Genomic DNA, 24,432 nt, shown 5'->3' with positions numbered 1-24,432 from the left:
TTGAAATATATGTTGTTTAAGAACCAAATATCTAGTTCGTTCAGCGATTTTGTTTGACTATGTATAGACTCGTTAGTCCAGCCAAAATGTAACTCGCGAATTCCAGCCTAGCTCGCCAAGGGTGTAAACAGGACTTTTTTAGTTAGCTAACTCCCTTGCCTCGGGAAGATGGCTGTTTGTGGATTGAATCAGATTCTGTCCCTCCACACTCCTTGCAGCTCCATCCCTTTCACAAGTCACAGGCAGATAGCTCAAAGGGAGGTAGCATTTTGCAATATTTTGGCTGAAACATTTTCTGACTAATGAAACAAAACAGGAAGCTTTTTATTACATACATATATTTATTCTTTGATTATATACACCAAGTTCACATGAGGGAACTTGCAAACCTAGCAACAGAATGCAAATGTCACATGACATCACTGCTTTCTCCCATGATCCTTCACTGAGTTACATGTTACCAAAATATACATCAAAGTATAAAAAAACAAGCGAACAATTAACAATCATTAACAATTAACATGTCCTTACTATTGTTTTCCTGGGAATTGATGCATTTCTAATGTTACTGGAAGTCATGAATGCTGAAAATGGAAACTCAAATGTATTTTGGTTCAATTTTTCCAAATACATTAGTTGAGTAAAAGTGGAGAATTAGAAAAATGGAGGTCTCAACAAGGATATCTAATATCTCGTATTTTACACAAGCGATTTAATTCTTAATGGCCTTGACAGAATATCACCAGTTTCCAAACATGCGATATTTCTGTCAAGTAGAAAATACTTGTACAGGACTGAATGCCTATGTTACAAAGGGTAACAGCTTTGTGTGGCATTTGTTCAGAATATTCTGCCAAATAAATTAGCTATAAAAATATTTAAAACCACTTCCTAAACTTACAAAATTGCACAATCCCAAGAGTCAGAAAATTGTCATGTGGGTTTTATATATATATGTACTAAAAACATTTTTTGCACTGAATTATCAAGGGAGAGAGGTCACTGATCCTAGATATTTCCCCACTATTTTTTCTTCAGTGAGTGTTATGGTATTAGCACTTATCACATAGTTACTACACACATGAATAAGATGACATATATAAATATGAGCAATACTAAAATCTCATTGTTATTCATGTACAAAACAAACTAATCACAGCCACTCAGACACATTACATTGGGAGAAGGCAGATCTGAGACGGAGAATCTGATTGGTCCAACTGCAGGATGCATAAATAGCTGCTGCCACTTGTGTTGTTGAGATCACAGCTGTCCGAATTTCCTGTGCAAATGGCTTAAACAAAAAGGATGTTTGCATATATCCACTGAGGCCAATGTTTCAATGTCTGATTCAAAACAATTAAATATACTGTAACATTAATAGCACTTTGGGTGAAATTGGTTTGTTCATCTGGACATTTGTTAGTTAAAATTTGTTTGCATATTGCAGTGTAAACTTGAGATAAACATGCTAAAAGGAAATGGAAAAAAATACCCATAAAGAATGATAACAGATTGAGCAGTGAAAAGAGGAACCAAGATGTCCGCTTTCAAGCAAAACAAAATCAGAATGTGACTTTTCATGGAACCTGGGCGTTGGAATATAAGAGAGATGACGACAATAAAAATTGAGATATAAGTAACAGAAGAACAAAGGTAACAGATCTTCAAGAACAAATGTAAAACCCAACAACAGGAAACGCCAATTAAACAATATCGATACAACAGAAACGCCCTGTCGTTAAAATCAAACAAATACCAGCAGATTGGAATTGATCAAGTTTGTAAGCAAATAATTAACTGACAAAAAAACAATATTGAGATACGTGGCTAAGTTATCTCTATTCTGAAAATAAAATCGCAGAAGAAATTATTTTTGCATACTGGTAATTTAGATTAATTCCTAACCCTCTTTCCTCAAACCTCTGTATGTGTGACAGAGATACCGTATTTCCTCGATTAAAGGGTGGGATATTTTATGAACATAATTCTCCCAATTACGATCTTTGTGATTAAACACAGAAATATATGGCGGGGTGTTTAATCGAGGAAATACAGTAAGCAAGAAAGTGTAAACTGATATCAAAAACACACTACATCCTTCTTTTCTTGAAACGATTCGAAAACAAGAAGGACATAAACATGTTGGACTGCAATCTTTCCTTAACCTTATCATGTTAGTGAGATTTCTATGTAGCTACGTTCTATTCAAGCACTAGGCAAGATATGTAATGATATCACAGTGAAGTGGTACAAAGTTAATATCATAAGTTCAATGTCATGACCTTCAGAGGTCACTAATGGCTGAATCCACAGCCAGTTCAAACATTCCTTTCTCTCACACTTCCTTAACAATGTTCCAGATCTTTTGTCCATGTCTTCAGAGTACTGGTATATGGAAATGCACGACTACGTTCAACAAGTCCAGTGTCTCTTACAAATTCTCCTCTGGAGTAACAATTCCTGAGAGCCACTCATTGTCTTTTCTGATTAGTGCACTAACATGAATGTGAAGTCTTCTTGGCACAACTGCGAGTCCTATCACTGGCCAGTCATGGTGTAATTTCAATGTGCTTTCAAAATGGCTCAGACGACCACTAGTCATGCACTTTTGTTCAAACATTATTCTGTCATGTGACCATTCATTCAAATGAGGAAATTCTCCCCTTTCAAATGACATAACACTATGATTTTAGATTCAATGTTTGGTATCACGTGTGCTTGTTTGTTCTTATCACAGAGTTGTAGGTCATGGTCAAATGGCGATGGTAAATGGGCGAGGACTTGAACGGTGTCAAAGATCCATGGTTGCATGACGTTTCATGTGTAGTGCCAGATGGTCCGATCGGGAGAAACATCTCTCACAATACCTGCATTGGAAGGGTTTTGCCCCGGTATGTTTTCGGTAGTGGCGTGTAAGTTCATCACTTCGGGCAAATCGCCATTCACAACCTTCCCATGTACATTTGTAGGGTTTCTCACCTGAAGAAGAAAAACACAGCATTTAGAATGGGTCTACATAAACGTGTCAATAAACTCATGAAACATAATGGTAATTAGGCTCATCTTAGAGCACTAGAACATCCCATGTGTTGGTTAGCCCGTGCCCCAGGTTGAAATAACAAGCATTATACATATTCACCACTAAACAATATAGTGCTAAAGGGGAGGGAGACAACTCTACCATAATAACTACCTGTGAAGATTTGGGTCAGAATTCGGGTCTTCAGCAACCCATGCTTGCAGTAAAAAGCGACTAAGCTTGTTGTAAGAGGCGACTAAAGGGATCGGGTGGTCAGGCTAGGTGACTTGGTTGATGCATGTCATCATATCCCAATTGCATGGATCGATGCTCATGATGTCAATCACTGGATTGTCTAGTCCAGACTCGATTATTTACAGCCCACCATCATATAGATGGAATATTGCTAAGTGTGGTGTTAAAGAACAAACAAACACACGCACACACTATAATAACTGTCTTACCTGTATGCGTTCGTAGATGAGCCTTAAGGTGTGAACTTTTGGTGTAGACCTTTTTACATCCCGAGTATGGACAGTGGTGAACCCGTTTCCTGGTGTCGAGACTAACTTCTATACGGGTTCCAGAAGGAGGGTGTGATACACACTGCTGAGACTGGCTATGATGGTGGGCAGTTTGTGGCCGTTTATGTGATGACCCAGCTGCCACAATAATTTTTTGATGTCTATGAACCAACTCCGCTGAAATTGGACGCAGTGCAACTGTTTCTGTCCTGCCAGGCCTCTGTGCAACTAATTTCAAAGCAAAAGGGTCATTAGATTTCGGTCGTATTGGTGACAAAGGAGGGTCACTTATGTTACTATCCCATGACACACCACTAGATGCTGAACTGAAGCTGTTTAAACTGAGGGTATCCGATGCCCGATCATTCAAATTGAGCTGTGCAAATTCATTCAGTTTGTCATCGGCTTCAACTTCATCACCACTATCGCACACATCATCATCGTCATCTTCATCATCAGGAATGTTATCTACATCATCAGACTCGGGGTAATCTGCTTCTCCCTCTGCTTCTGAAGCTTCACAGGCCTCAGCCCGACGCTTCATCGACACCCCTCCTGATGCGGCATCCTCGGAATTGAGTTTCTTGAAAGACGTGAGCTTAGGTTCATCTTTGAGGTAGCGTTCCATTTCAAGGCAGTTCTGAAAAGAAAAACAAGATAATGTTGAGCAAAATAGTCATTGATTTTCTCAAATGAAGAATGATAATGCTTAGTTCCATTACAAATAACATAAATGTGACAAAATATCATATCATTTAATCATTTTCATTATCATTCCATAGATTTGGTATTGTTGTCATCCAAATATACAGAACAGCAAATAAGTGTGAAGCCTTATCCTCATTATGGAAAGTTTGAATAGAAACTTAAAGTAATTAGTTCTTGTCAGATCTTCTATACTATATATAAGTTTTAATTCACATATAATCTGACATAGACTGCCTGAACATTGAGTGTTCTTTTTACCACGACAGATAATTAGTTTCAATTGTTCCAAAATCCCTACTATTTTGCCTTGCAGAGGATTGCATCCATCAGAGGATACTATCCATTCTTTTGATACTGCCCCTAACTAATCCCTAGCATTACTATGACACACATACAGATACTACATATGATGAACATTCAATCTCGAGTGAGAGTAATTCAGAAAACTACTTGTGCACCTGGTCAAGGAGTTACTAGTTGGCCTACGTAGATCCATCACAATGCGGACATACACAATCTGAAGAGCAAATATCAAGTACTCATCCAAACTTGTCACACCGCCCCGTTTTGGGGAGAGGTACAGCAATTTCATATTCTATTCATTCTCATCATAGTGCTCTGGCTTTGACAGTGGCTCATTCTCTGTTGTAAATTAACCCTTGTGATTAACCTGCAGGTGAAGCTCTAATGCGACCCTACGACAGCGATGGGTTGTCAATGTGCTCTTACTTTAGGATCATTCAAGCTGCCTATCTAAACTGATCAAAAATAGTTATGGATCATGAATATTTTTGGCGATATTTTTTGTAGTGAAGACTGGGCATACAAATTCATCAAAATATTCCCCAAAATATTCATCAACCCTAACTTTTTTGGTTCAAGTAATTAGGATCATTCAGGCTGTCAATAGACAAGTTTGGTTAGAGTACATCTTTCACAGTAGGTAAATGATGGATTGAGCAGGATATGGGTTAACCACGAACCCATCTGTAAGCAAACACAGGAACACCCACATCCCACCTCGGCCGGCATTCCTGGTTACGGATGCCTGCACTCTTACTCATCTTGGGGAACCCACCTCTGACCCACCTGTGTCACTAGCCAGGAGAATAGATACACAGTATCACTTCAATCACTTGCTTGTCAAGGAAGAATGCATTTTTTATGTACATTTTTGATTCAACTGATGTTTTTGTATTTAGAATGCAGTTTTGCCACAGAAAAAACAGTCCCTAGGGCAGTTTGATGGAGGCATGAATTATTAAATCAAATTTTCAAAATCCAACAACTTTCGGCAGTTTTTCAAATATATATTGGCAAAGTACTATAATATTTCTTGTTTAATATCACTAACATGTAAAGAAATGATCAAGCTTGAGAATGAATATCTTGTATACTAACCCCTCTCAACAAATACAGCTTATCTGACATCCATTGTCAACAAAAACAATAGAATTCCTTCTTCAGCAAAGATGTAAGTCAATTGAATTTGACACTGAGGTAGAAACCACCTATGGCGAGACAACTTTGATATCATCCCTAAATAAGCTATTGTTATACTAGGATGCTGATTGTATAGCTCTCCACAAAATGAGTGTATGTTAGGCTTTGTTTTCAATTCTTGGCAGTTGTGACTTCTCACACTTGATAAGAAGAGAATAAGGTATGATAAGAATGCATACAAACTGCCTGTCCAAATGTATTGGCTGTTTGGAATGCTGACTGAACAGTCTACGCTACACATACATGGATAAATGGCATTATGCATACATACTTCACTTTGTCTGAACAGTATTCATGGCTAATTAAGAATGCACTTATGCATGCAATGTTTACCATATATGGCAAGAAGTTGAGTCAACCACATGGGTTTAAACCATCAAAGGAAAGTTTAAACCCAAATAAATTCTATAATAGCGTTATGCAAAGAATTTGACAGGATGACTTTATCAATGGGACCTGTTGGAATATTAGTTTGTGATGACGTAGGTACCCATATAACACCACAGGGACAAGTGATCTTTACCTATCTATCACTGCGCTATTATACAAGATTTCATGTGGAGGAATGTGTGGACGCGTCCTCTATTGACAATCTATAAATACTACCTTCACCCAACTATTGTTGCTTGGAGGGGGTGCACAAAGAGTGTCGGGGGGTATTCGTTCTCACATTCATTCTGCAGCGTGTGTTTATTCTGAAATCTTTTCATCATGTTCACAAGGGTGTGGGAAATGTGAGTTGGGTCATGTACGAATGGCTGTCATGATTCATTCTGCACAAAAGACATTTACAAGACAGATACATTCTAAAGCTTTAAAAAAAAGTCTCTTGTTGGACCTACTATTATGACAGAATCTTCACATGTTTAAGATTAGACATACATTAAGCAGCCTACATGGTATGAGAGCTACATGTAAAGCATGGCTATTTTCTGTAACAACAAAAACAAAAGAAAAAAGAAGAAAAAAACCCCAAAGAAATACATAGTATGGCACTATGGTATAGTGTTTATTTTGCTGTAACGCTGCATGAGTTGGTGTCGTCATCATTAATATACTAGTCAAAAGAAGTTGAAGATCACCTGATCAACTGATAGATATAGTGAATGTGTCATGTCAAAACAATATGAAATAATCAGGTGTTCTAAAACTTCTTTTGAGGAATATATAGGAAACTAAACTGGTATGTAAGAATTTTGTATAACGAGTATGAAACCTTTTTCTCCATAACATGATTCAGAACTGGCTGATCATATTACATGTCTTCATATTGTGGCAAGAGGGGCCCAGCTGTTTCAGGTGCTGCTATTTGCTGTGCAGAGTTGCTTCCCTGGGCATGCAAGAAACATTTGATCATAGGTTCGAATTTTGTTTCGAGGTTTGTCAGCACCATGCCCATGTTTGTGGGTTTCACCAAAGTGGTAACATCTTTGACCTGAATCACTTCGGAATTCCTTCCAGTGACACACCATGATATAACTGGATTACTGTTCAAAGTGGTGTTAAACCCAACTCACTCACTCACTCACACACATTGTGGTGAAGATACTGAACCTTACACCCAACATGAAGTACGAAATGTCTTTTTCTAGCATGGTATCCGCCCTTCCCCTCCCTGTACTCCAGAATATTAACCAGCTTTGATTAACATTTAAGAAACATTGTCAGCACTAATACTGGTAAGATTCATATTTAGTGTTATGGAAATGCCCTTGAAAGACATTGATTTTTAGATGCGACTGAAGCTAACGACTTGAGACATCTCCCTGATCAGATAACGGACAAGAGGGATAGCTTGCCCACCAGAAATCTTTAGCCCACTGGGTGTGGCTGTTTGGTTAGGGACGGTGGAAAATAAGACCTATCCGATGACAGATATTGACAAGTTTTTCCTACTGGCTTGTCTAGAGGTCAAGCAACCTTGCTGTCATCACGGCCAGTGTAGATATTCTGCTGTGTGAATTTACACCAACATAATGGTACACTGTTCTAAAAGTAACAGGAAAATTGGTGTATTTGCTATTTATGATGTCTGTATATAAGTGTCTGCTGATATTTTCTTGTGTATTTGTATATGTATGTATAAATATATATATATACATAATTTCTGACTGACTGAGATTTGGCACAATTGTTCCTTGTGAAACAGCAAGATATACAAAACAAGCAAGCACTCTCCGGATGTCCCCCCCCCCCCCCAAAATAAAGTACGAGAATCTGTATTTTACTAAGTGTGTGAGCAATATCACGGTGGGGAACACCAGAAATGGGCTTCACACGGTACCCATGTCAGGAATCGAACTGGGGTCTTCCGCATGATGAGCGAACGCTTTAACCACTAGGCTACCCAACCGCCCTGTACTTTACTAAGAAAGTGTTATTCCAAATATAACATTTGTTGGCATTATGTATTCAAAGCATTCTCTATTCTGATATAGTGCCCCTCATTGCTCATGTCCATGCCCCTTGAAGTGAAGCTTGTTGCCAACTACAGTGGCCTCCTTGGGACCAGTGCCGGCTTTACTTCGTTAATGCCTGCAATGCCACTGCTGTTGTTGCGTGACTTAGTGTAAGGCCGGAGGATGCCAAGGATACAGTCTACTCTCATATGTAACAGGACCTTTCTAGGTTTACTTCAAAAGCCTGTGATAATGAAACTTTCAGTGAATGTACCAATTGCTGGAGGATGAGGAAAGAGATGACAGAAGCACTGAAGATGGAATCTTCACAATTAAATAGCATAATTGTTCTTCCTATATTTTCCTTTGTCATGTATAATAAACATAGTTTGTTGAGTGTCAACAATTTGATGCGTATCAATCGGTAACCCCTAGTCTGTTTCCCAGATCCTAGAGAATAAAGTATACCATATTCGACGTAATAAGCGCCCAGGGCGCTCTCAAAACTAGAAATAGGGGGCTCTTATTAGAATATTATTTTGGTGAACAAAGTTGAAAGATAAATTTCATGGTTTATGCTGACAGCCTGAAATGTTTATGTACGACAGATATATTTTTCCAGAATTTAATTGCCAATAATAAAGGGTGCATATATCACACTAGTGCGTATTATATGGTAATAGGGGTCGGAAGGGGTACCAATTGGGATTGTTCACTAGCCAATATATTAGCAAATCCCACGGTGGGCGCTTATTAGAGCGGGGAGCTTATTACGTCGAATACAGTAATTGAATCCAACTCAAGTCTAGAATGATTTGGCAAGTCTAGATTGCCTAAGCTCCAGAAATCTAAGATAGCTTTATTTCTGGACTAAATGTTAGTCTAGCACATCCTCGAAAGGAAGGTGATGATCATAGATAATGGACAATCCCAAAATAATCACCTCAGAATGAACTGATGAAGCCGTGATTTTCTTATCAGCATCAGTGAATGGAATCGGTCCTAACACAGCAGGCCCTTAGACTGGAGACCAATGCTCCTGAAGTCAGATCCCTTCCAACCCACCCTTAACTGACCGGTGGGCTTGCTTGGATCAAAATGACCAGTCAGAAAATGACCAACATGCTCCCTCTGACCTCAGACAAACAATTCCTGAATAGGATGTGCAGCTTGTTTGGGGAGACGAGTTAATGAGCGATCTCTTGATGAAAGCATTGAATCAACCCTTGAAGATATGTGAATCCTAGAATGTGGTTTTTTTCTAGATTGTTGAAGTAAGCAGACAAAGCTTTCAGTTTCGATTTGCGGTCAAGCAAATATGCCAACACCAAGCTGACTCGTCATTAATGTTCCTGACAAGAGCTGACGCAGCCCCGGCCCGGATTATTTGATAAAGGGGTTACTGGCAGAAGGTAGTCAATCTAGATTCCTCAACTTGCCAAACACAAAAGTAAATTAGTGGATTAGTTTATGTTAACTTGAACACAATTGTACATTCATGGAATTTGGTTCATGATATTGACTGAGGCGCCATTACCATCAGAATTCTTGTATCCCGATAACATAAGCTTTCAGGAATGTCGATTGATCACAGCAGGTATAATAGAGATAGCAAACCCTGACAAATTGAAGACTACGCACTTGACCGTTGACTCAGACTGAAAAACATTTTTGTTACTTTTGTGAATGAAACTTTTCATGATGCAGCAAGCAATTCATTTGGAACTGCACCATAATCTCTCAAATAGAGACAGACTTGATAATTACGGCAATCCTACAACTAATAAAGTATATTTACACAAGTAATTCTTATAATGCAACTGCCTAACTTAGGCACCAAGTGTTGCTGCTTAACTGTGCACTGTGCAGACAGGTTCATGTCTGCCTATGTTGGCAGAACTTAGTTGAGGCACTAATCTTAATCTCCCTCAGTGCACTCAATGTCAGATCGACCAGCTGAAACTTACTACATGATCGGCAAGACAATTCCCCATTCACTGAATAGCTGTAAAAATACTGGCAATTTTAATGGCAACCTGCCTTCCCAATCACACACATGTATGTTCCACACAGTTGAAGGCTGCGAGTCTGTATTAGCTCGGTACACAAATTCCTGTCAGATTCCCCTGACTGTTTAATGAGTCATGATGACAAACTGGATCCAGGGAGGTGTAGGTTGCATACATAACACAGTGTAGGGGATATAAACTTGACAGGAACATATGCATAACAGGGGGAGAGAAAGCCCAGGGAAGGCACGTGTGCTTGGAGCTTACACAGACCAGGCTCCATACAGTGGAGTGTGATCAAGGGCTTCACAGATCTATCAATGATGGGGGTCCATCTCAGGTCTATTACCAACCACCCTGTTAAGATAATAAAGATGCTGGAAGGAAAAGCAACAAAATTATAATTTAGTTCATCGCATTAGAGTCCTAGTTAGAATTAATTTTGACATCAACATCACTATGACTTTGAAACTGGCCTTGACTAACAAAACACTGGTTGATGATCTCCGTAGCAAGTGCAGCAATCGACACTGTAACCAGCCAATGCCTATTCTAGTTGACTCGAGGGTGTCTGCTCTAGTATCCCAAAGGGCAGAACAGAAATGGAGAGGGGCAATGGGAATTCTGTGGCTGAATGGAGAATCCATTCAACAAGGAAGAGGGTGTTAAAACATTTATCAAATTCATACATTTCACATGTTTTCACATGTCGGCAAATATACAAGAAAGTTATTGTATGTGTAGCCCATGCAAAGCAAACAATTGTTGTCAAGTAGCACAGCTACAGATGAGCTGCATATTTGTGTAAAGTACCACCCAAAAATATTCAAAATCCAATTACTTTCAATTACCTTGCATACAGAAACACATGCATTAAATGAAAAACTCAAATGTATCAAAACAGCATGCATAAATACCCAATGAAGCTTTTTCAGCATGCGTACAAAAGAGCTAATTTCCGAAACACAATTACAAGCTAATTTACTTTCTGAGTCAAGCCTATAGTTAGGACCGTTACATACATCTTAAACATTATTAAATTTTTTTTAAATCTCAAAATGTCAGCTCAATATTTTGGAAAAAACCAATAGAGTGATGAATAGATAGGTGAAAAAATATTGGTTACCCAATGAAAAGTGTAATAACCCAATTAAAATAGAAACCTTCGATTAAAAACTCAATTGCTCATAGATTTATCTGGAGCTCTGAAGTAGGTAAGTCAGGAAGATATAAACAGTCTGACAGTTTTGTGGTGCTAGCACACTGAGATACCAGGCCGCAGCACAACATGGATACCCTTCTCAGTCACAGTGTACTGACACCGAGCCAATTCGGGTATCAAGAACCATCTTTTGATGTTTTTGGATAGGCCACTGCCGGGTATCGAACCACCGACTTTCCACTCTCTCTTCTCGGCCACATGCAGCAGTCTGTTCATGAGCGACACTAGGAAGTAATCTGTTTTCTTTGCCAAGATAAATGCAATTAGTTGTCGCTTGACACAAGTAGTCATTAGCTTCCAAAAGATTTCTGAAATTTATCTTCAGCAGTTGTGCAACCAGTGTAATATGTCAGCATCTTTGACGTCAAGTGATTCACCTGGCATAGCAATTTTTCAAAGGAACGTCTTCCTGGTTGCAAGAAATAACTATTAACAGCAAAGTAAGCTGTTTATGTTTCATAGTGCTTCCCCATCAAGAGCTAAACGAGTCAACATTTCAAACCACCATCACAGCTATGTGCCCCAGGTACAAGAACCCTTGCTGCATAAGCAAACAACCATTTTTGTGCGCAAGTGTTTAGTTGAAGCACAAATTTCCCGTTACCATGCTACTTATCTGCTGATGATAATGATGATGGTAGCTTGTGGGTACTGCAAACATATTTGTGAATGATCCAAACTTCGTAACTCAGATGACAAATATGTGTCTGCTTCATGCCAAGTAAGGCAATTTCCTATCACACTTATTAGACCTTCAGTCAGGGTCTGAGTTTGCATGAATACTGTCTGGAGTTTGGACTATAGGTCTGGATTCTTTTGACTCATGTGAGTAGTGCAGCCATAGATCCCATATGAGGTTGGTTGGTTGTTTGTTGTTTAATGCCGCACTCAGCAATATTCCAGCTATATGACAGAGGTCAGTAAATAATTGGGTCTGGACCAGACAATCCAGTGATGGACATCATGAGTATCGATCCAAGCAATTGGGATCGATGAAATGCATCAACAAAGTCAGCGAGCCATCCCATGTGAGGAATCAAACCCGGATCTTTAATGTAAGAAGCATGCGCCTCAACCACCTAGCTATCCCAATCTGCAGTCAACTTCAAAATGTCACCGCCAGAGGACAACCAGTCTCCATCATCATGTGAACAGATTCCACATTTCTCAAAAGACAAATAGATCCCCAAAAGCAGTGAAGACACTAGGTGTTTACAAAAAGGGGAAGCAAGCCCCATAGCACAACTAGAATAAAAAAATGTTTGTTTGTTGCCTGATGTCGCACAGCAAGTACTCCTGCCACAAAACAGGACCGCCTCGGTGGTCTAATGGTAGAGCGTCCATCCAGAGAGCAGAAGGTCCGGGGTTCGATCCCGGCTGTGTCATACCAAAAGACGTTAAAAGATGGTACTTGGTGTTACCCTGCCTGGCGCTCAGCATTAAGGGGCTAAAACAAGGACTGGTCGGCTCGGAGTCAGTATACTGTGTCTGATTGGGGTATTCATGTTAAACTGCACTATAAATCGGCATCAGTCCGGACTAGTACAAGCAGCCACACAAACACATACACATAAATGCATGTCCCTATATAAGACGCAACGTTAAACCCCATTTTACCACTATCACCAAAAACAACAGCCTGTTCAGAGAGTTTATCATTTGTCTGTCTTTCAATATTGATTGATCATACATGAGGCTGAGAAATATTTGTCAATGTCATCCAACTACTATGAATCAATCACACATTCTTTGAACTTTTCAAACTTTTCATATAAAAGAAAATCTTCAATGAAAAAAGATTCATAAAGTTCTGGCAGCCGTCAAAAAAGGAAATCCCAGGAATTTGATATGTCAGAAAAAATAATAGCCGCTTATCATTCCTCTTGAGTGACGGAGTACAACATCTCAATGTGACGGACAGTTTAGATACTAGAACAAGAGGCTGGTATATTAATAATGTCATAAATCACATGTAAAGGACAACCGGTAACCATTACATGGTGACACTTCCTGAATAGTGTTACATATGATCTATCCTATACATGTTTACCAGTCAAGTCACTGTCCTAGTACGCATGTTAGGTAGCATGTGGTTATTGAAAATATAGTGCAAAGTGTATTGCACAGACCACGTGATCAGACTCGGGATGACATATAACGAGTGCCACTCACTGAATTGGGCTTCTGAATTTTTGGTTATTGAGACCAATCTAAGTACATAAAGTACATGTGCATGTTTGAGTGCGTGAGTGGGCAAGTTCGGATGTGAAAGTGAGAGTCTTATCCAGGCAAACCAGTGGTTGAGAGCATGAGCAACGACCCATATCTTTCAGAAGATGACAAACATTGTAACCACCATTTTTGTCAAGAAGCATAAAAAACTGATAACCTTTTCTATCCCAGAATCTCCTTGGGGAGTGAAAGGGTCAGTGTGAAACTGTCCAAATACATTACCAATAATTATTATTGACACTATGAAATCATGTTTCAATCATGTTGTTGGTCATGTCATACAAATGACCCTATTTTTACCAAATTGTCATCATATATTCTTCATTGCCATAAACACACATTCCTGTTCCAAACCTCCTTGTGTACTATCCACATGTTTGAAATGGCAAGCGACAGAATGCCAATGATAAAGTGCCAGGTCTATCAAGGAATCAACTTGACTGACCGGCAGGGCCAACAAGCAGCGTGTTATCACATTCTAGATATGCGCTCTGTGGGAGCCAATGGGTGGGGATCAAGGCTTGGTTAGATTGAAATTCTGTGTCAGCAGGTATATAGTGCGTAAGCATAGCAAACAAATCATTTGTCAACATCGCTTTGAAAATGGGAACCCCACCCAACAAAAGCAAACAGTATTATATAGCAATTACTTGTAAAGGTATGATATTGAGTATGTTCCCGAATAAACAGCTTGAAATGTCCCATTGCTAGTCTTACTCACATATGCTACAAAGTCCCAAGAAAAGTAATAAAGCCAGACTGTTGATCACAAGCCCTTATTACAGTGTGTATATTGCATATAGCATATACATCCATCTATTAACACATGCTAATAACAAGCAATGCTACAATCACTGGCTCCAATATTAACTTGTAGCCACACGTTCTGATGGATGACAGTCCAGTCCTATATTCTGCAGAACTATATCAGAGGCAGATTTGGGTCAGATGATGATGTCAATTAATATATAGACGTACATTGCAGCACCTCGTTCCTTTTCCAGATGAGCTGTCAAAGGTGACGAGTTGTCACATTGCAGTGATAAATGTGCTTGTTTACTTTTGCAGTTATTTGTATGATAAATCTCCGAAGACTATAAAGGTAAGTCTGCAGTCTGAAACGTCATGTACAATGAACATTATTGATGTAAGTGATGAATGTACCAATCTCACTAAAATCAGACTTAAGTTCTCGCTGCCGCTTAACAAAAATCTGAGGACATCCCATTATGGGTCATGTCAGAACGACCTTTCACGAACCTTGACCTCCCACTGATTCGACTGACAAGAAGTCGACATCAGCCAATTAGAAAGCAGCTTTCTCGAGCTTTATGGCACTTGATTCAACCTAACGACTTCCACTACAGACTACGCATGAAAAATATGTAGACACAGTTCTCGATTAAAATTTTGAAAACTGAAAAAAACAAACATTACGGAATGTCTTATATATCATTGCGATCATTGTATGGCAATGCTTCCGACGTACTGTGCAATGCCTCCTCCATTCAAATGTTTATCCCATGCAAATGAGAGATAGACGATAATTGTAACGGAATCAGTCGTACGGACCGTAATTGTCGTTCGGAATAGCCCGTGTTAAGGTATTCGAGGTCGCATGATTAGAAAACACATTCTGACTGTCACTTTCATGATCTGGTATAGGTGCTTTGATTGGTTGGATGAAAGGTCGTTCTGACGTGACCCGTAATGGGATGTCCTCAGATCTTTGTTTAGCGATAGCGAGAACTAAGATCTGATTTTAATGAGATTGTGAATGTACCTAATTGCAATCATAATTGTTTCATTTTCAGTGTACAATCTTGTTTAAATGACACAGGCAGATGATTTTTGATTGAAGCAATACTACATACATTGATTATAATAAAGATGTGAATCGTGATGCTATAAAAAACATTCTCATATGTCAAGGTAGATATCAGTAACATTATACAGTGAATCTTGTCAACTACAACTCTATGATAATAAACAATATTTAACTAGACTCTCTGGAGCCCTGGAATAATCGGTAACATATGGTGTAACACTGACGCTATGCTTGTCCATGTTGACTTGATTGGCTGGTTGGTTTGTTGTTTGACGCCACACTCAGCAATATTCCAGCTATATGACGGCAATCTTTAAATATTTGAATCTGGACCAGACAATCCAGTTATTGATATCATGAGTATCGATCCACGCAAGTGGGATCGATGACATGCATCAACCAAGTCAGGAGCCTAACCACCTGATCCCGTTAGTCGCCTCTTATGACAACCATAGTCGCCTTTTATGGCAAGCATGGGTTGCTGAAGACCTATTCTACCCCGGATCTTCACGGGTCTTGAACTTGTAGACCTACAGATAACTAGATCAATCTGCCAATGTCTCCTGGACTCCATCTAAAAATGCTTTCCTCTTTTTTAAAAACAAATCAAAATTATTAAACACATTACCTGCACATACAGACATGGTACACAATATACATGTCGCTCTGGTTCAATGAATATTCTTGGATTGCCACAAAATTCGAGACACTGTGACTAATGTCCGATAACAAATGTCAGTATTAACTATTACGAGGAAATGTCCAACAGGCTGACTATCAAGTCAATCTTTTGTTGTTTGAAGTTGTTTCCTTGTCTTTTCCTTAAAGCAGACATATTATTAAACATTTATTCATGTTATTGTTTCATGAAACCACTTCATATTCATTCCATTCTCCGATTCAAATGAAATTACCATAAAAATATAATTAGTTGCAATGGTTTCTAAAGCAAGTATGTTAATTCGCACTAATAACTGGATTCATGCTCAGGGCTTGGGTATTACATCATATATTACCAATAAAAAATATAATGCATGAATACTTGTCAGACCATCCAATAAGTCTCAATCAAAACAAAATTGCTTCCAAAATCATAAAAATCATACTTAAAGAGGACACACATAATCCAGACACTGTATCACATCCTAATTACTCTTACATAATTCTGGAATTTCCTTAGCATTTCAATAAACAGTTATCTTCCCAGAGAAAAATCAACATTTATGGTAACGACCATCACCCCCATACCGCCTCCCAATTATCTCAGAGCAATGTGCAATCAGTGATCTATTGACAATGAAACTGATGAAGGCTGACAAGCTGTCAGTCATCAGCCTTGAGGGACTGAAATCAACATCAAACAATTTCCATGCATTATCTAAACATGCACACAATCCAGCCAAGGGTAGATAACTCCAAAGATTCATTCCACAAAGCCTCTGCCTGGGGACATGTTGATCAAATTGATATAAATGTGGTTAGAGTAAGCTGTGTAGTTTTATCTTAAAACAGGTTGTAAGGAAGTGTGAAAAAGCTTTTAATGGTACATATTGAAAGAGGATGTACAATTAATCAACTCCACTACAATCAACATTGTGAAGCCCAGGGCCACTTGCACAAAGCGATCTTAGCGCTAAGATGATCGTAGCATAGGCTTACAATAGTCTTAGCGCTTAGATCATTTTGTGCAAGTGGGCCCAGTAGTCCGAACATTGTCACAATGAAAATCCTTTCAAAAATAATATAGCATATATGACCGCAGATAAGCCGACCCCGTAGATAAGCCGAGGTATTACTATTAACTTGACCATTGAAAATGATATGACACATAGATAAGCCGAACCAGGAAGTGAAAGGCAAAGCCACATCGCGAAGTCCGACTGCAAGACTGTGCGGGTACTTGCAGATATTCAATAATATAAGATGAAAAACGCAGTAATTCTATTGAAAAAGTCATTATAATTTAACAAACCAGTCATCCACCCCCCTAATTTTGGAAAGTCTATCCCGTAGATAAGCCAACACCTTTCTACAGAATCTTTTTTCTGGTTCTTAAAATTTGTCTTATCTGCGAACATATACGGTATGTAAAGCTGCGAATTGCATTTTTTTAAATAGTTACTCAAACTTGACTGATTATATCCTTACCATGATTATAAATATCACATATTCAGTTTTATTGGTAATTCTAAACTTGATACAATTGTTTCACACAAACAGGATAGATTTATATAGTCTTCAAAAGCCTCAAACTGAAAAAGATGATAATTTGTCACCATGTGAAGACAATAAAACAACCATCTTCCCGAGGCAAGGGAGTTAACTTCTTGTAAAAGCCCTTGCCGATGTGCATTAAATCAGGAGACACCTTGATTAAACACATGAAAAGATTTGGAAAATATCTGTATCTGCAAATCTGGCAATCGACTGAAATCTGCCAGGCAGTTTACAAACTGGATGTAGATTTCATTGTGTGATTTTGATTGGAATATGCTTAGACTCATTAGTCCAAACGAAATAGTACAACATAATTACAGCCTAGTTCGGCAAGGGTGGAAACTGGACTTTAACATTCAGTTAACTCCCCTGCCTCAGGAAGATGTAACTTGGTCGTTCGAATTGCCCTGATTCAGGTGGACTGCAAGCCAATACCGCATACATGTATGATGCTTACAAACATGCTTGTATTGAAGAATCAAAATAAGATCCGATTTTCTGTAGGATAAACCACTTGTGAGATTAAGTGCACTCCATCACTACTAAACACTGGCATTTGATCTGACATTGAGTAATTAGCAGATATTCGTGTGACACTTTTCACAGCTAGTGGTCTGTGGTATGAACATTCAAGAAGAGTAATAATAGGTTCCACACCACTGACTCAATCAATGATCTGGTAGACACATGGTAGACTGAAGGCAAACCTTTGGGAATAATAATACAAGCTTGTTCCTGTTAACTGTCCACATCTTTTGTTCAACACATTTAACATTAATAGATTCATAACTAGTTGTTATGAACACAACATCCTTTATTTGCTGATATGTTGATAAAAAAATACATGAAAATCTTTCAAACTGGATTGCAAAGTATTAGACATTGCATGCCCAAATTAACATAAATTTACAAAGATATTGAACTTGACAATGCAAACTGTTTGATTTTGATTTTTGATAAAAAAAATATATACAAATGTCAATAATTAGGCATTATAAGATGTGAAAGGTGAAAAAAAGAAGCCATAAAAAATATCCATTCATATGATTTTTTTTTCAACTGAATGGGAGCACACACCAAAGAGAAGCCTGACCAAACAGGGACCACACTGCCGCCATGACAATCAATAGCAACTCAAGATCGGCAATCTCAGTCATGATGTTACAACACGCAACATAAAGAGCAGTTGTTTGGCAAATACACTCACCAATCGATAACTATTGGTCACATCACCCAAACTGGCAATCATCTCTCTAAAACACAATACTGATTATTGACATTTTTCATGGCTTTTCTTCAGCATGATTTCTAACCCTGAAGCTTACCCGAAGTGATTACCCACAATTCACCTTGATTATACAGATGCGTGGAGATAGCAGAGAAATCATTTGATTGGTTAAGAGCTTATAAGTGTTTCCAGTGTTTGCGATTCAGGATCAATTATTTTCCCATGATTGATCTGGTGCTTGTTGATTGTTCAAGAATATTTCCTGAAAAAATCCTGGAGGAAATACACCAACATTCAGTATATGGCAAATTGTTCTGGAGAGTAAAGATAAGTTGAACAGCATAACAAAACGATAGCAAGCATATTGAAATTGATTATTGATATAACATTATATATAATTCATCAAGTCATTGCCAATGATTGATAGGTGATTTTATGATAAACACTCCACTGACATGATTCTGTCTGCAAATTTGTAAACAAATTTATAACTGAAGGTGTATAGGGATGTAGAATTGCATATATAGGGATTTATCGGAAATGAAATCCTGCATCATGTATGCTTAAAAAGTGAATTAAAAAAAACCTGGTAAATTCCTGATTATGAATAACAGTAATTATTATATTCTTTATGTGTGGTATTCAAGTGGTCGATAGCATGGGCACAAATCCAAGTCATCAAGGTACCATGGAGAATGGTTCCCTCCATCAAGTTGTGTGATTGAACTAACTGATCTAATATTTTTCGTAATAACTAACTCTCATCATAGTTATTAAACCTTTATCATGTTCCTCACTTCAAATTATCATCACAAAATGTATGATTCAGATTAGAAATAGCTGATGATGACGTGAAGTAATATTGACTCACTCAACACATAAGACAAAATCCCATCCAAAAACAAAGTGATGATCTATTCTATGCCTCAATGGATTTAAGTAGAAGAAATAACAAATACACCAATGTGGAGATAATCCCTTAATCTGAGATTAGGATTGGGTAAATCCCTTAATGATTCTACCTACATACAGGCACTAAGTACAAAGTTACTGAGTGTCACAGCTCAACAATATCATCTTACCATCATCAATAGCTGGCATATTATACCTCCTGCAAACACCTGTGCATACACCATGGCAGGTCTATGCCACACCTGTAATCAAGGTAATTGCACACCAGAACTCACCTACCTCTGTGGTACTTCTACCAAAGACTCCAAGATCCTTCACACCTGTATGTCATGTCTATATCAAACAGACCTTAACCAAGCTTTTGACAAGAAGTTGTTCAAACGACTCAAAGGAGGTCCTTTGCGTAACAAACCTCAACAAGACAAATCTATAAACTCACACAACTCGATGTAAACATCTATGCTTTGTAAATAGGAGCAGTGGCACTGTTATTTTTCATTTGATGTCAGTGTTTACATTTCTTTTGAAGGGAAAGTTTTTCGTAATTTGATCTGCTTGAGAATCGATTCAATGAGGCTCTTCAAACGCTGCTTAAAAAATCATGAAGAGTGAGTGAGCGATTTGGGTTTTGTTGCTCAGGAATCGATGGAATAAGGCTCATCAGAGGCTAAAGTGTTGGGTTTCAGGGATCCTCGGAACAGTATGACATGCATGTCAACTTAATGTAGGAGGAAAGCAGAGGATCATGCAAGTTATTGACATTTACAACTTTGATGAAACCCACAGGCAAGGGAATGGTGTTGATGATGAGCCTAGGATAATTATCAAGTGAATGAATGAGCTGGGTTCATCACCAGTATTCCCATCATATACTGTGGGACAAAAGCCTGAAGTGATGCAGGTCTCGGACATTACCACTTTGGTGAAACCACAGACTTGTATATAGGTCCATGGTAAAACCCACAAGCATGGGTAAAGTGCTGACAAACCTTGAAGCATAATCAGGGTGAACCAGGATTCAAACCCACAGTTTAAGGTTTCTGGCATTCTCAAGGGGTGCAATCCTGCACAGTGAACTGAGGCGCCGTAGACGCCTCGGCTACCTTTGACCCCGAATGAATCTGAAACAATGACATGACTAGCTAGCCTTGCAGGAGAGGGCTTCCACTCAGCACAGCAAGGAACAGATCATATGATGACTGAGGCAACCCAGATGAAGAAATGTTTATTCATTGTCTCTGCGCAATATATGGCTTATCATGAATTGTTTATTTGAATCAGTAATCATTTACATCATCAGCCATGTTAGCTTGACCTTTTGACCCACCTGAAGGTCAAGTGTATCCTTGTACAGTAGGGTACATCAGTAAGGCAAGTGTCACCAAAATATGTGACAGCTACTGTAACAGTGTTTGTGTCAGATGATGACACCAGGAAGTGATGTCAACTCACAAGTGTTAAACTGAACCAGTCTGCATGCTTAGCACATGCCACACACCAACATTTGTCGAAAATACACATACTGTTATACCACAACTAATCATACTAATTGACTGCATGACCTTGGTTGAAAAAATAAATTAAATAATCCACAAATCAAGAAATATCAATATCAGTGTCACTGAAACATGTTGCCCTTGCCACTTATTGATTATCAAGATCAAGATAAACATATCTGTCAATTCAGCAGTTTGTTAATGTTACTTCAAAAATAATTCATTGTAACATGTAGGAAAGATATTGACAAATGAAAGCTGTCAAAAACATTTGGATCTCAGCTGCCAAATTGGCTGTGTGCAAGATTTTATTCAGCCATTAAAATGATCAATACCATATGCACAAGGAGTTAGGGTTTCCTTCGTAGAACTGAGGGTGACTATTGATATTCTGCCTTTAATGTACATATGCACACCATTGATGACAATTAAAAAATATCTCTTAAACATATTCATCTTTAGAATAAACAAGATTAAGGTACATGTATTTCGGTGTTTAATGAGTGAGGCGGGATTATTGCCTCTTTGGACGGTAGTTGAGTTATGGAGTGTCCACTGTGAAAGGGGAGTGCAACATGATGTCATGGAGGAAACCTTCGAGCACGGAATAAACCAACAATAATAATCAAGGTGAATCTGGGATAGAACCCACAACCATATGATCCTGGTATACCTAAGGGATGCAACTCTTCCACCGGGGTTGAGCCACTGACCTTCCGATGCTGTATCCAATAGACTACGGAGACATTCTGAGAATTGATTGAGTGTTGACAAAACCAAGGTGTAGTTCACGGCTTAAAACCATGATCAGAGGTTCCAAGCAGAACCAGGATTTTAATGCAAAACTAATGAACTACAGTATAAATACGGTTATAACGAACTCAAAGGGACTACTAATTTTAGTTCGTTATAACCAAAGTTCGTTATAAGCATATATACAGCATAACTAGAGCAAATAGTCGGGACCAAAAAGTTTGTTATATCCGTCAGTTCGTTATAAGCGTGTTCGTTATAACCGTAGTTTACTGTACAACAAGACAATGGCCTCAAATCATTCTTTATGTTTTGAAACTAATCAATACGTTCATGACACTGGGAACAGGTAGACACTCATACAAAACATATTTCATTCATCAATATTTATTTTCAAAGTCAAGCTAACACATTGATTTTTTTTCAGCTGAAATCAAGTTCCACAAGTATCAGATCACAAACTGTATTTCTCAGTAAAATCAGAAGTTGCAGATTCAAAAGCAACCAGCTGATCCTTTCTGAACTCATAAATATATCATAACAAATTATCTTACATCGCACAATAATGAAACGAGTTGCAGCACTGTAACGACAGAACCTTTGATCCCAGTGGAGTCCATGCAAATACCATACAACGAAGCATTGTGCTTTATACAAGGAAATAAGCCCATTTCGAGTGTCCCCCGCAGTGATATTGCTGGAATATAGCTATATACTCACTCACTATTACTGAGAACCCAGAATATATATACAGAAATATACCATATATGTTTTCACACATTGACATTGAAAAATATCACTATTGCAACCAGTATTAGATCTGTTCCCACGTGGGAATATACCCTTATCAGGACAACACGTTATGCATAAATGCTTGTTCTCATCTGCCTTGACTTTAATGCAGTGACCTTTGTGACCTCTGATATTTAGTGTGAGTGACACAGCGTTGGGTTGTCATATTCGCGTGTTCTTGTTGTATATAGCTTTAGGCTAGGACTAGTCAGAAAACTTAACATGCATATCTTGCCTACAAAAGGTATTTGCACGTCAAGTGAAGTTTATGAGATCACCTTGTGAGATTTCTTATATTCTATTACGCAGATGTTAAATAGAGCAGAAACAACACGACATATGTATTGAAACATTCCTTTAAAATACCTTAAAATGTAGGTCCATTTAAAAAAGGTCTGCAGCAAAACAAAGAAATGTATATATTTGGCTTAGTGGTTGGGTATCCATTTTTATGAGTGAAAGAAGTAGTTCAACTTCAAGAAAGACAAGAAAGGAACATTTCAACATTAAAAATAACATTATCACTAAATCTAATGCTGATCAATATCTACAGGGTACATGTCTTATCTATATTTAACCAGGAATCAATGGTAGTCCAAAAATTATTCAGCTGAAATTTATTGTGACGATACCAAATTGACAACTAGCAAAAACGAAAAAAGAATATCCAACAATAAGTGTGTCATATATCCTTTCTACGACCTTATCCCCCTCCCCCCCCCCCATCCTTTACCCAATCCTCCCCTTCCTTCCTTTATCAACCCTTATATACCCTTCCCCAATCCACACGTCTCATCTACCCCTCCCCTGTCCACCCCCCCACCCCCCCCACCCCCCCCCCCCCCCCCCCCCACCTCTCCTAACATCCGCCACTGTCAGTCTACGTATTACATTCAAAGCGTGTGATGTCACCTGGTACCTAAAGTAATCTTGTAATCCCAGCTTCTTTGTACCACACCTGTAATTAACTTGAGCTACCTGTAATTAACTGGGCTAGTTACCTGTCATCATCTCAGGTGGTCACCACTCCAGTTACCAGTAACCATAACTGTCTGTGATTAGCTCCTACCAGTTGCATAAGTAGGGACAATTTACTTACATATACCTGCACAGATACCTGTAATTAAGGACAAAGTTGTCTATTAATCTTCCAAAGTATACGACACTGTGTAGAAAATGTATACTATCATCAGATGATTAATTTTATTCTTATGTTCAAAATTCTTCCAAAATTCTTTGCAAGATTCAGCCATTATATCAATTTTTTAAATGCAATGATCTAATTACATGTCTTAAAATGAAAGGTAACTTCAGAATATTTATCATAGGTAGCATATTTAAACAAAGGAGCAAAAGGTTTTCAAACAACATATCAATCTAGATAGCAAAAGCAAAAACCAGTTACATAAACATTTATCTTCTAACTTACAAACCATACACAACCCATCATATTATTTTTTACACAGAATAAGAACATATAGAAGTCAAAAGCACTTTGTCAAATGTCAGAAAAAGGCTTTATTGTAATAATGCTACAAGATGCGACTTTCCTCAGAAAGCAAATCATTTTCCATCTGTTTCCTGTAG

The 24,432-nt window shown here is 38.3% G+C and overlaps 1 protein-coding gene across 2 annotated transcripts in view; it reads right to left on the bottom strand.

The window, feature by feature from the left end:
* Nucleotides 1–343: 343 nt before the first annotated feature.
* Nucleotides 344–24,432, bottom strand: part of LOC139465686 (Krueppel-like factor 6) — a 38,336-nt gene continuing 14,247 nt past the window's right edge. The window contains exons 1-3 of one of the 2 annotated variants that reach the window (XM_071247468.1): nucleotides 4,713–4,800; nucleotides 3,487–4,186; nucleotides 344–2,982 (exon numbers count right to left, since the gene is read on the bottom strand). In XM_071247468.1, coding sequence (XP_071103569.1) covers nucleotides 2,795–2,982; nucleotides 3,487–4,174 — 876 coding nt within the window. In that variant the 5' untranslated portion in view covers nucleotides 4,175–4,186; nucleotides 4,713–4,800 and the 3' untranslated portion in view covers nucleotides 344–2,794. Of the gene's footprint in view, nucleotides 2,983–3,486; nucleotides 4,187–4,712; nucleotides 4,801–24,432 lie in introns of those variants that run through there. The other variant, XM_071247467.1, reaches the window with a different exon arrangement.

The sequence above is a fragment of the Haliotis cracherodii genome, unplaced genomic scaffold (assembly GCF_022045235.1).
Source record: "Haliotis cracherodii isolate W230 unplaced genomic scaffold, xgHalCrac1.p SCAF_18, whole genome shotgun sequence".
In the NCBI taxonomy this organism is placed as follows: Eukaryota; Metazoa; Mollusca; class Gastropoda; order Lepetellida; family Haliotidae; genus Haliotis; species Haliotis cracherodii.
Note: the sequence above shows the minus strand (reverse complement) of the source record. Positions and strands in the feature narration are given on the sequence as shown.